General features: G+C 34.7%; 1 protein-coding gene across 1 annotated transcript; it reads left to right on the forward strand.

Moving 5' to 3' along the window:
• Positions 1–7,077: 7,077 nt before the first annotated feature.
• LOC128222932 (uncharacterized) lies at positions 7,078–14,094 on the forward strand. Its single transcript, XM_052932116.1, has 6 exons — positions 7,078–7,111; positions 10,476–11,133; positions 11,285–11,338; positions 11,668–12,168; positions 12,473–12,538; positions 13,493–14,094. The coding sequence occupies exons 2-6, from the start codon at positions 10,482–10,484 to the stop codon at positions 13,594–13,596; spliced, it is 1,377 nt and encodes a 458-aa protein (XP_052788076.1). The 5' UTR covers positions 7,078–7,111; positions 10,476–10,481; the 3' UTR covers positions 13,597–14,094.
• Positions 14,095–14,785: the final 691 nt, after the last annotated feature.

The following is a 14,785-nucleotide window of genomic DNA, read 5'->3' on the forward strand; positions in this document are numbered from 1 at the left end:
AGTCCTACTTTAACCATTATTTGTTTTGATAACTAATTTAAGCCTGACAATTTGGTAGACATGTTCTTGATATAATGTACAGCATCTTCACTGAAGATTATTCGGAAGCACAAAACTCATATAAACTTCACTTTTGCCCCGGCTTGGTCCATTTATTTGCACGTGATGTCTGTAGCCGGTCAGTGAGAATTTGTAAAACCTTCATCAGTTTTTTGGTAATTTTTAATAAAATTTTATAATTATTGATGAAAGTTGGGACAAGTGTAAGGTAATGGCCACTAGCGTATTCAGTTTGGGGCGCATCCCCACTTAAATCATCCAAATTTACTTTTTATGTGAATATATTTCAAGAAAGTAATAAAGTGCTCTTAAAATGCACTATTTTGTCCTAGAAGTTGTTAAAAAGGCTCAAAGTTAAAACCTCTCTAACGTCAATTCCTTGATGGCCATACCAACTTGTTAAAGCCCCCAGTAGACGACTCGTCTTTCAGTGAACTGGTGTTTCACTTACTTTTCTATTCCCTAGAGCCATTAAGCAAAAAATTAATAACTTCACTGTGGACAAATATCACCTTCAGAAAATAGAATAACTATGAGATTTAATTGCATAGACGGCATATCAATGTTAAAAAAGATAATCAGAATATTTAAGAATATATTTCTCTTTATCAATGCCAGAGCTCTACATACGCTTAGGATATTGTTTAAACAACCATCGGATATAAATACAGTCGCCGCCAGAAACACTCAATATCATTGAACGAGATTGAAAGATTAGGTCACTTTAAAGACCGTTAAAAATGCAATGGATTTTGTAACTCTCATATTTCGAACACACTAAGATAATTGTCTATGTGAGTGACATTTGTAACACAACCAACGTTTAATGCACTCGTGGCCTTGCAATAACTTACTGTCTCTGGGTACATAACCCCGTCATCCTTAGATGAAACAGTTTCAAAGTCTCCAGTCACCGTATCCATCTCTAGAATCTTATTTTCTGTCCAACTGCAAACTAGTAATTTGTTCCGTTCGAAGGGAATAATTCCATTTGGATGCTCCAACGTATTACCGTCTTGGTAGATCCTTATTGTGTCAGTTGAAAGGTCTATTTTGACAATCGACTGTTTTCCACTGTCACTTACAAACAGCACCGCAGGAATTGCAGTTACATTTGTCGGTCTGCTGAACAATTCAGTACCGTCAGGGAACGTTTGAAAAGTCCTTAGTATTTCTCCTTCAAGTGACATTAACTCCATTTTCACAGGATCAATGAACGCAACCACTAGAGCTCTGTCAACATAACATATTCCATAGCAGCCCCCGTTAACTTTTAGACGTCGACTTTCTTGTAGTTGTTTGTCATTAACTTGCATGAAACAAATTTGGTTGGCTGAGTAGAAAGTAACTGCGACTTCGACATCGGACACTGAAGTAATACCTCTTGCGAGGGAGGACAGGCAGTTTCATACACGACGTCTTTTTCCCATAGATCAACTAATTTGATTTTATGATTGTTTTTGTCCACCAAGACGAGATAGTTTGGATTAACAATTGTAGAAGCTGTAATAAGGCAGTCCTGAGTGTCTGTATTCGTTTTTATGTAGATTTTGCCGAGTCTCGCTTTACTACTTGCGCCCGACGTTTTCCTTTGCTTTGTTGTCTTTCGATTCTGAGTGTCCCATTGTGAAGATAAAAATCCTTTTTCGTTAATGATATAATTTAGATATCCTGTATGCACATTTCCACGAGAGCAGACAAAATGATCGCTCATAACTCTTAACGCTGTGCTTTGATAAAATCGTGAGGATTAATGTCTGATAAAGGTAGCATAAGCGATCATGGCTTAATTTAGTATCGTATGTTTTTTATATAAGAGTATATTTGTTTAAAGATACACTCTTACTTACAAATAAGCACGACCATAAATAATACAAATGATTTATTTACCAAAAAGGATGAATACATATCGAAAAAATGGTTCTTATGAAGAATACTCTGTAAAATTTGGAAAGAAAGGTGCTTAGAATACAACCTACATTCTCAGCCAATGAAATTGTCGATAGGCATTCATTAAGTACTACGCTTAATCATTACGATTTCCCATTTTCGCGGGTATCTAAAGGTCCGCCTACTGTCAATCATCCGATACACCCTCCCTGCGTCAGATTTTGCGTTTGCAATGTGTCAGCCAAGGAGGTTGTATTCTAAGTAAGTACGGTGACCTGAAATAACTCTATGCTCAATCCGCCCATTCATAATCATTGAAATCTTATTTTATGTCATCTTGCTATTGCAGAAATCACGGTATATCTACCTTATTAGGCGAAAGTTGATCACTGTAAACCTTTAAAGCTGCACTCTCACAAATTAAATGTTTTGACAACTTTTTTATTTTTTGTTTTGGAACGAGACAATTTTTGCTAAAATCTATGGAAACCAGCTATATAAGACTGATGACAAAAATAGATCGCAGAGTTTTGCACATAAGTTCAAAATTGATGTTTTACGCATTTTCCTAACCATAATCTTAATCTTAGCCATTAAACATTATTTTCGAACGGAAATATGAAAATCAACGATCTGATTTTTTGTAAGCAATCTTTCACTTTTGGTTTGCAGATATTTACGTTGTAAACATGTTATATCTGTGAGAGGGCAGCTTTAAGGACCAGTCATTTAATATTTGTACGTTTTCAGGTATTAAATACACAAACACAATCTAGTTGTCAGTAATCAATATATTTAAATTAATGTATTATTTAATAAGTAGTTAAATAGTCAAACCTTTATCTCTCAAAATTTATCTTTGTTACCCATTGGTATGTATTGATTTTAAATACAAGTATCACTTTAATGATACACGTTTGCATGTAAGCGTATAGCACTTGATAGCTGTCCAAGCAATGCTATTCAAATAACAAGTTCTTCAATGTCATAAAAGAATACTCGTTCGATCAAATCCGTCAATTACAAATTACATATATAAAATAAGCATAGGTGGCAAGTATCTTTGTAAATAAAATAAAACAAACAATTACTAGAATAAATTGCAAAAGTGCAATGCGATTCGTGCCTAGAGAACCCCGATCGACATATCTAAAATATTACATTCATTACACGCACGCAAGTAAGCCATCATAAGAAAAGATCAATAAAACACACTCGCACACGCGCGCACACTCGCACACGCGCGCACATGCACGCACGCACGCGCACGCACGCACGCACACACACATTTTTTATATGGTTTAGAATACAACCTACATGCTTAGTCAATATCTATCAATTAGTTATCTTTCATAACAGATATTTCATACAAAGCATTAAACGTATTTAAGATAATAAAAAAGATAATAAAAAGATAAAATGCCCGTATGGAACTCCCTTTTAATGATCAACACATTGTAATTATCTCCTTTGTTGAAGACTGTTTCTAGCCTCATGGAAACCCTGTCTTGTGGCAATATTTAGAACGATAATTAATTTTTTCTCGCTTCAATTGTCACCATAAAACAGTTTCCACGCACCTTTCAAGAAATAATGCTACACTCTCCTAAAAACTATCTAAATACCGATTTGATTATTAACATAATCTGAATAACTGCGCGCATATCAATGACAACCACGATTTATCGCATATCCATACGCAATTATTTTCAGTAAGCACGAAAGAGTTCCAGCAAACAATACATTTTTACTTAATTTTGTTTAACTGAGGTGAGAAAAAAGCATCTACCATAGCCGCTCGTGCAAGATAGGTTCATCGCGACCCTCGCGCAGGGTGTATTGCGGAAACACGGTAAACCTCGTTTCCGCAAAATACCATTCGTTCGGGTCGGGATGAACCTATCTTACACTCTCGGCCATAATTATAATCTCCTAACATAATTGGTTTTTGAAGCAAAATTAACATATCTTTGTGAAATAGTCCTTGGGTGACAGTAATTAAAATTTCTATAGCGAATGTATTTATAATTGAAAAACGATCTAAATGTGATCGAAATCTTTAAAAAGTTCTTTACCGCTGGTATACATTTTTAATCTTTTGCTGCATTTCGCAACTGAAAAGGAAACATATAAGTGATATTGGCGTACCCTGCTAGCTCAAACTCGCTTGGCTCAATTTACTCGTTGAATCGAACTTGACCGAATTCTTTATACATAAGGTAAGCATAACTGCTTGGCTCGAATTTCCCGAGGCTCGAGTTATTTTCGCCGGTCCCAGGGAGTTCGAGCCAACGGGGTTCGATTTTTATCTTCATAGACATTATTTATGACAATGTGGCGTTATTACGTTTCGTACGAGACGTGACAAACCAGCATAGACGTCAGTTCGAACAAGTAATAATGAGCAACATCAAATAAAAAAAAAATCCTTTCAACGTTACACTATAGCAAACAAGGCAACGTTTCCAGTTTGCTGCACCAGTGTCACTGAACGGTCTTGGAAATAAAGGACTGCAACTCAGAAATACGATTGCAGTGGTATGATATATAATTATCATTATTATGTATGCGCATTAGGAAACCTGGCCTTTGTATCTAGGTTGCAAAAAACCTCCTCGTATGTGTCATTTAAGTGTTTAACATGGTTAACGTGGTTTAATCAACCCATTTGGAAAATATTCGATATAGGACGGAGGGTTGATAAAACCATGTCAACAAGGGGCAAATAAAACCACGTCAACGAGGGGTTGATTAAACCATGTCAACAAGGGACAGATTAAAGCACGTCAACGAGGGATTGATAAAACCATGTCAACAAGGGGGAGAAAAAACCAAGTCAACGAGGGGTTGATAAAACCATGTCAACAAGGGGCAGATAAAACCAAGTAAACGAGGGGGTGATAAAACCATGTCAACAAGGGGCAGATAAAACCACATCAACGAGGGGTTGATAAAACCATGTCAACAAGGGACAGATTAAAGCACGTCAACGAGGGGTTGATAAAACCATGTCAACAAGGGGCAGATAAAACCAAGTAAACGAGGGGGTGATAAAACCATGTCAACAAGGGGCAGATAAAACCACGTCAACGAGGGGTTGATTAAACCATGTCAACAAGGGACAGATTAAAGCACGTCAACGAGGGGTTGATAAAACCATGTCAACAAGGGGCAGATAAAACCAAGTAAACGAGGGGTTGATAAAACCATGTCAACAAGGGGCAGATAAAACCAAGTAAACGAGGGGGTGATAAAACCATGTCAACAAGGGGCAGATAAAACCACATCAACGAGGGGTTGATAAAACCATGTCAACAAGGGACTGATTAAAGCACGTCATCGAGGGGTTGATAAAACCATGTCAACAAGGGGCAGATAAAACCAAGTAAACGAGGGGGTGAAAAACCATGTCAACAAGGGGCAGATAAAACCACGTCAACGAGGGGTTGATTAAACCATGTCAACAAGGGGCAGATTAAAGCACGTCAACGAGGGGTTGATAAAACCATGTCAACAAGGGGCAGATAAAACCAAGTAAACGAGGGGTTGATAAAACCATGTCAACAAGAGGAAGATAAAACCACGTCAACGAGGGGTTGATAAAACCATGTCAACAAGGGGCAGATAAAACCAAGTAAACGAGGGGGTGATAAAACCATGTCAACAAGGGGCAGATAAAATCACGTCAACGAGGGGCTGATTAAACCATGTCAACAAGGGACAGATTAAAGCACGTCAACGAGGGGTTGATAAAACCATGTCAACAAGGGGCAGATAAAACCAAGTAAACGAGGGGTTGATAAAACCATGTCAACAAGAGGAAGATAAAACCACGTCAACGAGGTGTTGATTAAACCATGTCAACAAGGGGCAGATAAAACCACGTCAACGAGGGGTTGATAAAACCATGTCAACAAGAGGCAGATAAAAGCACGTCAACGAGGGGTTGATTAAACCACCTCACCGAGAGGCAGATAAAAGGACGTCAACGAGGTGTAAATAAAACCATATAATGCATTTTTATTTATCTCAACGATGGATGCCCGAAAAGGTTACCTCCATATGATTATCATGGACTTTTTTGACATCCAATCAACACATTCCTAGGTAAAACTGAGACTTAAATATTTAAAACAGACTTACGAAATAATTACTACGAATATTTATTATTTCATCTCCAAATCATTCTGTCCATTAGGCTACATATCACCAATATAAAACAGCTTGTCTGCGGTACCTACCCAAACCAGAACAAAGGTACTCAGATGAAATGCCTTCCACAGTGCAAAAGTGGGTGGGGACGGCCAAAAAATAAAACGTTCAAAAGGTCATGTTTAATTTAGTTATGAGGAATGATCTTTTGCAGAAGTAAAACATACATTCTTTGTGACAAGTTTTGGGGTTGTAAAAAGTTGACCAAATTAACGATAGAAGATTTTATCAGATTTTGGATAAAAAAAAACATTCACAGTTTTTCCAACAAGTTTGTCGACATTACAACTTCATTTTTGAGTCAAAATGCCCCAGAATTCCTAATCAACAAACGTCTTATGGGTTCGTGATGGTTTCCTTTCAAATAAGAATGATATTCAATTCAATTGATAATGAAAAATAGTGGATTAAATACATTGCCTGGTTACAAAAATGCAAACATCTTTCTTGTAATAGCTGCAATCACCAAACAGCCTCAATCCATTGTTGATTGGGTAGTACTGACTATGTTAACACAAAAACATATTCATTTTGTATGAAGTCGTTTTCGGAAAAAAAGTATATGCTTTTAGATTGGAAATCTGATAAAATCTTTATTCGTAAAATTTGCTCGACTCCTTAGTACATATGAATGGTGCTTGCTAAATATTGAACCTCGGAATTAATAAAATCTTATTTTTTTAATCATTTTAGTTGTTGATTTTTCAAACGACTTTTGCACGGTGTAAAGCCTTTTTATGTTTTATGTTATAAAACAATAACTTAATAATAAGCTGTAAAATATACTGTTCATATGGACCGCACAATAATTTTTGACCTATGAAAAACGCTGTATATTTATTGTTAATATTTATGTAAACAGTCCATAGATATCTTGGAATTCCCCTTGGTTTAAATATACGAGTATGGGGGAACCCGATTTAAAAGCGAAACTGAATTTCAAAACCAGGTAAAGATTTTACATATTTTTTTCTTTAAAATTCGATTTGCTTGTTTTGCGATCACTTGTAAGAGTATATTCTCCGAAACAATTCAGTTGAATCGTTGTAATTGTTTTGCTAATTTTGCTTTAATCATTTGAAAACCTTCAGTTCTTTGATATAACGCGTGTTTTATTGAAAATTCCTGTGTAAAATACAGTGTACATTCTACTATTTGAAATGGATTAAAATGTTTCATGACCTAAATATAAAAACAATCATGACCCAGTGCTAGGGTCAAACGTAAAGTGAAATACCATTTAAATGTCAGAGAAAAGCAGGTTAAGATTATCTTTCGAACATTTATCGCACAAAGCTATTATTATCGCCTTGTAATGCGTCTCGACCGCCGTTTGTTTACATAGTGCGTCATCAACAAGAACGTTGTAGTATCTATGGCCAATGGCCCGATTGTTCAGAACATTGTTAAAGTTAACAACGGGATTAATAACATTGTTGTTAACTTTTAAAGGTGAAATATTTTATGATGTGCTCAAATATTTAAATAAAACAAGTACAGCTGAAACAGTTGTCTCACCTCTTGTTAGGAATACTGCGGATCATAAATGGTTATGTGAAATTTACAGAGCAATATTGATTAATTAAACGAACAATTGTATAAAATGATTAAAGAACAAAACACATCAAGAAACAAAAAAAGACGTTTGTCTTATACCGTCATTACAAACATTTGGACACATTTAATGGATATTTGATAACTTGTCCTCAAACTCGTAGGCTCCGGTTTTTTATATCTTGGTTTATGAATCAGGACCCGATTCATCAAAGCTTATGAAACATGTTTTGGAGGGTGTTTTTTATTTAGAATAATCGTTTTTTTTATAAATAGGTAAACTTGACCATTTATTACATATAACACTATTAATGCTATCAGGTAGGAACTTCCCGTTGCCCAACAATTACATATACTCGTCACTTTAATGTTCATAATTATATACAATAAGGTATGTGAGGGTGGTTGATGCCGCTGCGGTTCATGCTAAATTATGTTGGAGGGGCGTATTGCATATAATAACATAATTATTAACATTCTTACACAGAGGTAGGTGCTGATATTATCAGAACATTGACCGGGCAGAGGTTTGGGTGGTTACCTCACGACATTATTGATATTGCAATATTAACAATTTTGACACAAACACATATTCATTTTGTATAAAGTAATTTCCGGAAAAATGTAAATGCTTTTTTATTTGAAGTCTGATTAAATCTTTTTTCGTAAAATTTGCTCAACTCATAATTACAGCTACGGATGGATATATGAATTGTGCTTGCTAAATATTGAAACTCGAAACTAAATATAATTTGATGTGTTTTTTACATTAAAAGTTGTTGGGTTTTCAAACGACTTTTTCACGGTGGAAAACCCTTAATGTTTTATGTTATACAACAGTAACTTACTTATAAGCTGTGAAATATGCTGTTTATATGGACTGCAAATTAAATATTGATCTTGACAATAGGTCGTATATTTATGACTAATATTTATGTAAACAGTCTATAGATCGCTTCATAAGACCTCGAATATAGCTGGAGTCCCCCTTTGGTTTAAATATACTAGTAATGAAAAACCGATTTTATTGTAAATATACCTCCAGCAGTGCTCACTAATGTAGACAATACACGTATCGTCGTATAAGTCAGATACAGTTACTCGTTTTTTCTTCAATAGTGTCCTTTTACAGACGTTTCGCTGGAATGAACACCAATTTTACCCTCGGACAAAATTGGTGTTCGTCCTAGCGAAACGGCTTCTAACGTTTGTAAGAGGACACCTTTGAAAAAAAACTCGTACTTTATCTAATATAAAGATATTACTGTGTCTCAATTTACTTATGTGTAAGTTCTTTTTCTGTTTGTTTCTCTCGGTGTATCATTTTAAATAAGGTAATTACGGGGTGAAAAGTATGACTGAACTACTTATTTATGGTATATATTTGCCAGTGTTTAGTTTATATTGTCATGTCATGATTCTTCTGAACGGACGCATACAAATTTTCAATTTACAAAAAATACCAACAGAAGTTTCGAACATATTGACTTTAAAGAGCATCAACATTATGATCACTGTTTGGAAAAGATTTAGGACACAAATACAAAAACAATAAAAATAAAACTGCAGCGACCTAAGGTTGATCTTATACAGATGTAGCTTTAACTTAAATTAGAGCAATTTATTCCTTGAGTGAACACTACATGTATAATACAAGTAGGAAATCTATGGAAAAATGGTATTTTCTAAATGCAAATGCACACACTCTTGCACCAAATACATGCATTTGATATTAAAGGGCAAACGACTCCAAATTTAATGCTTAACTATAAAGTTACATGCTGTAATCTTGGTTAAAACATTTTGTGTCTTGCTGTAAAATAGTTAGACATGGTTAAACAGATCTCCATCTACCGTCATGTGTTATTTGATTTGCTAAAATAGTGAGGAAACTATGGAAAATTCGTTTGACTGTCTTTGATTACATATAAATTTATTTTATTTTTATGGCTATGTATAGATTTGACGGTCAATCATCGCTCTGTCGTAGTTCTTCGTTTTAAAATTTTTATTTTTAAGTTTTTCACTTGATTGTGAGTATAATGTATGAACTAACTATCTGTACCTCACTGTTTTGTAATAGCGATTTAACACGATATTCCCAACACTTTTCGTATGTAGATTAAATATAAATATTGGCTTTTGCGGAAGAAACCACATACGGTTACAAGTTAAATAAATAATACACTCTTTCCCAGCCGATCACCACTACCAGTTTTTACTTATAAGAATTTATGTGTGCGGTTACATTCCACTATTTAAGAAACGACTTGTCTGGATAAGCTGCCCGTCAAATACTACTTTACTCTATGAAATATACATTCCACCCAAGATACTATTGTGTTTATAAATATTGATCGATGGCGAATATATATAGCGAAATAGAATATGAAAATTAACATTAACCACGAAAGGAACATGATATAGTTATTTTAATGTAATCTCAGTCGTTTAACGCACATGGCTAAACAATCATATTACGGGATTTCAACCTGGCGTATGAGTTTTATCATAGGCTCAAAACCCAGAGGAAATTCTATTTAATTGTGTTTAATTGAGTCACATCAAGCGCCTTATAGACCAAAGCAACATCGGATTCAGACTGTCTTTTGGAATTTATATTTTTACGAAATCGTTTTTAATTTGTATATACACATGTAATGGCAATACATCTTTTCTTATATTACTTTTGCTTCTGTAATAAAAAAAAAGATACTGACTAATAAACATATGATGTTAATGAGGATGTCACATTGCAGGCAACAATGGTGGACAACGGTTACAGACTCATGACACTCCAAACCGATATAGCAACACCTGTATTACGGGATTTACTGGATGACTGTGCTAAGAAGGACACGAGTACTGGAGAAACTTTTACAACATTGCAACAGTATCTCTTTTTGAAGGAACCTGATATTGGGCGACTTTTCCGTAATGAAAATTGGAAGTATGACCAGATTTATCCAAGCGGAAAGCCATCCTCTTCTTCGGCTGTTAGTGATGAGGACAATTTTGACGTATCCATGTTAACGTCATTGCTGTTAGGGTTGTTCAGAAGAGTAAACATGCCCATTCTATCATCGTCCACGGCCATTGATGTGAGACACATAAAGGATGTTCGAAATAGCAAGATTGTTGCTCATGGCTGTTCTACCCACATATTGACGCAGGATTTCGAGAATTCATGGAATAAATTAGAGGATGCCATACTTTCGATTGCTGGTTTAATAGGGAACGCCACGTATTTGGATAAAGTTAGAACGAAAATAAATCAGGCACTTATGAGCAAACTGCCTGGCATGTGGAATTCTTGCGCAAAATGGTTTGCAAGTATGGTCGAAGAACAGGTGGATACAATACATCTTTTGAAAGCAGTGGTAGACGCTGGAACAGAAATACAAAGACATCCATCTGGTTTGTTTCTAAAACATACATTATACAAGTCCTGCCATTATAAATGTAAATTGATTGACTTTATAAACTTCATTCGCTAATTTAATATGAATAAAATATGTATTTGTATATGCATAACTTTGGAAGTTAAACAGTTATAATATATTTCCAGGTAAAGATCAAAAACGCTTCAAGACTGTCAACGAAAAACATAAGACGTTGAAACGTAAGCATTTTATACTTTTTATACAATTATTTGTTTACGCTTTTAATTATTTTGTTTCAGCTATAATTAATTCTTTTTTTTATCAAAATCATGGATCGCGCTACATACACTGTGCTTTAATACTTCGTTTTTTCATTGTCTAGTTTAACACCAATTTTGTAAAATTATTAAAACCACGTTTTCAACAGTTGGCTCCAGCTTAACATGTTCATTACGACTTGAAGAATACATTGTAAATATTATGTTTAATATTACTTTCTATTATAATTTTAATGTGTTCATGTTTCACACAAATTTATGCTATTTTCTACAAATTTGTTTTGTTACAGAAAACTTTCAAATTCTAATGGCTAATAGCTCGCACGACGACATTGCACACGCTACGGCTATTGCACAGATATGTCAAAAATTGACCACAAACAAACGAGTCATTGTCACTGGCGAAAGTGGTTCTCAGTATGAATCTGTAGCGTTGGCAGCAATCAAAGAAATGCCAGATTACGACGAAGATTTTTGTGTTGCAATCAGTGACCCTCAAGAATGGAAGGATATGGAAGAGGAACTCGTAAGAGTTGTTGTCTTTAAAAACCCGTTTGGATCAGAAAAATGTGATGAAATAGAATGCAATAGAATGATGCAGATATTTGGAAGACTCATTGAAAAATCGAAAATACGAACAATGCCGATTCCGTTGACAACAGTTATTTTGCCCCAGAAGTGTGTTCTCAAGAACGCTTCTGTTGTCTTTGGTCAAGAGTATGAATTTTTTGGGGTCATATGTGAGCCGTGTAGGACTGGGTCCGACGCTACTTGTCTTAAAGACGTTGAAGGTATTTAACGTATAGTAAAGAGCAATGAATAATGTGTCTTTCACTGTATTAAACTTTCGGCTTACATTTTACTGTTCGTTTAATACTATAATTTCTTGGATAAAAAGTAGTCTGAATAATTACCATTTCGTATGGATGTCTATTTTGAACGAAATATCTGACGCTAATGCTTAAAGGAAATAATTATTTTTTACCAAGAATGATTTCTGATTATTAATTTAAATAGAAAGACTTTTTATCGAATTTTATATTAATATATAATATAATATAAACAATGTATGATAATTTGCTCGTGTTTTTTCAGTTGAAAAAAGCCATTTAGTACGAAAAAAATATGAACCTCAGAGCCAAACAATGAAAAATATGCTAGGTAAATATTACTTTTTACTTACTTATTATGGATGGAAATAAGGATATTTTGTTAAAGGTATATCTTTTAATAGTGTCAGAGGCAATCAAATACAATTCAATAAAATGTGTTCAGATGGATATTTAGAAAGATAATACAAAACTAAAATGAAATAAGCCGCATAGGAGACCCATCACAATGTAATAATTTCGGCTAAATGGCCAGGCGGGCGTCACTTTTTTAAAGTCCAGTAAAACAACATCAATTCGCTCAAAGCATTCTTTCATAGGTATGGATGCTGTAAACGATAATGGTTTATAGACCACTCTAAGGTGAAAGAGATATGATGAGGCTGAGTTACCGTAGTGAATTCCAAAAATGCCTTCTATGTCCCTTTATAAGTTGCATAGGCTTCACTTTGGTTTTGTGTATCTAAAGCGCATTTCAAAATATCATAGAGTAGTAGATCACAAACATATAAACGACATACCGTCATTTATTTACACGTACTGGCTGGTTTAGGAGTTGGCACCGATCCCCTCTAGTTAATATATAAATACGTCTAAGTAGCTTCCGGTTTATATGAAATGGGCGTAGTGAGTCATGTCGACATTGAAATATATCTTAGGTTTTTGATGGTTTCGCTCAAAGATACAATTTTACTTTAAATTCGCCCACATGGCATAAATTATTCGATTTTGATGAGTCATTTATCGTCTGGCTGGTCGTACGGCTCAGTATTTTCTCGCAAATTCTATTAAGAACACGAAAACGAACTTCGACATAACGAAAGAAACATTATTATACCAATTGAGATATATTGATTTCTTAATGCGATCCAGGGTTGTAATCAATATGCAACTTAAGTTATTCTTATAGTGGCACACATAATTGACTCCATGTTTTAACTTTCTACTACTGTGCTTGTTTCCGTAATTTTCATATATTTTCATATATATTTTCATATATTTTCAGTTCTTCTATCTTCTATACACGCACTCCGAATATCTACATCGTTCTTCGACAACACTATTGAATACGACCCTAACTTATTTAGAGGAATTAAAAATCAGGGTTGAATTGTTGAAAAAAGAATTTATATGTGGCACTTCTGAACCTTAATTTGAGTAAATGGGATATGAGTTACAATTCTTTTTTTCAAAGAAATCTGTTATTGAACGTTTAATTCAAAAAAGAATCTCGTTAATGATTTAAGACTGTTCTAATGAAATACTCCAATATCAACTAACACCAGATATCTTGATGTATTTGATGTTTTTGTCGTATGTCTATTTGGCTTCTTGACTCTCGTTTAGTTTCAATAATGCCTTTAACATATTTTTCTAAACAGGTCCTAATTAATATCTGACTGCTCGGCGAGTCATTGTAGTCTTGATTAAAAAGTTTTAGGATGAATTTACTAGTTGTTTGTATTTTTAGATTTGTCTTCTGCGTATTTAGAGGAGCTGCAAAACGTTGAAGTACAAGATAAAACGAAATATGCGTTTGAAGAGCTCGAAAAGAATGGTTGTTTGGTCGTAACGGGAAAAGAACCACCAAATGTCTCTTCGTTTGTTGCAAACTTAGCCACAAGAGAAAAGGGAAAGAAAACAGTTATTCTTCAATGTCCATCGGATATACGACATGTTGAAACAAGTATCATCGATATACTGATATTAGACTTTTTTGCTGGACAATTCGTTCTTGAACTGGGAAAAGCGAGGGATGGATTGATAAATTTGACTTGCTTTACGCACTTTCCAAAAAACGAAAGTTGTGTATAATTTGCTCTTCGACAAGATCTGTCTTTGATGCCTTAAAAGGAAGCTTACCTCGAAATCAGCCAATACACAGCCTCCTTTCGAGGGTGGTCGACATTTCAACGAACAATGTTCCACAGGTGATTCAGGCAGAGCCTGAGGCCAGAAATTTGGATGCACGTATGTTAAGACTTTAGTCAAAACATTTTTTTAAATATTTTATTTTGTGTTCCTACAATGTAGTTATAATTGTAATACGGATTTTAATGTCCAGCGTATAATCAATACGCAAACGGTTCAAACTGAAATTGCGCTCTCTTCCGTTGAACTGTCTATGGTGTACATAACTATGTTGAAGGTGGTCTAATAATAATGTGCATGCCTCTCTTTATAATTTTAATAATCTCGATTAGCTCATTTAGTTATGATTGCGACCCAAAACTGATAGTTTATGAAATCACTCTCGAGTCCGTTCCATAGACAGAAACCAACACTGTGTCATTTTTGA

The sequence above is a fragment of the Mya arenaria genome, chromosome 17, assembly GCF_026914265.1.
Source record: "Mya arenaria isolate MELC-2E11 chromosome 17, ASM2691426v1".
Taxonomy (NCBI): Eukaryota; Metazoa; Mollusca; class Bivalvia; order Myida; family Myidae; genus Mya; species Mya arenaria.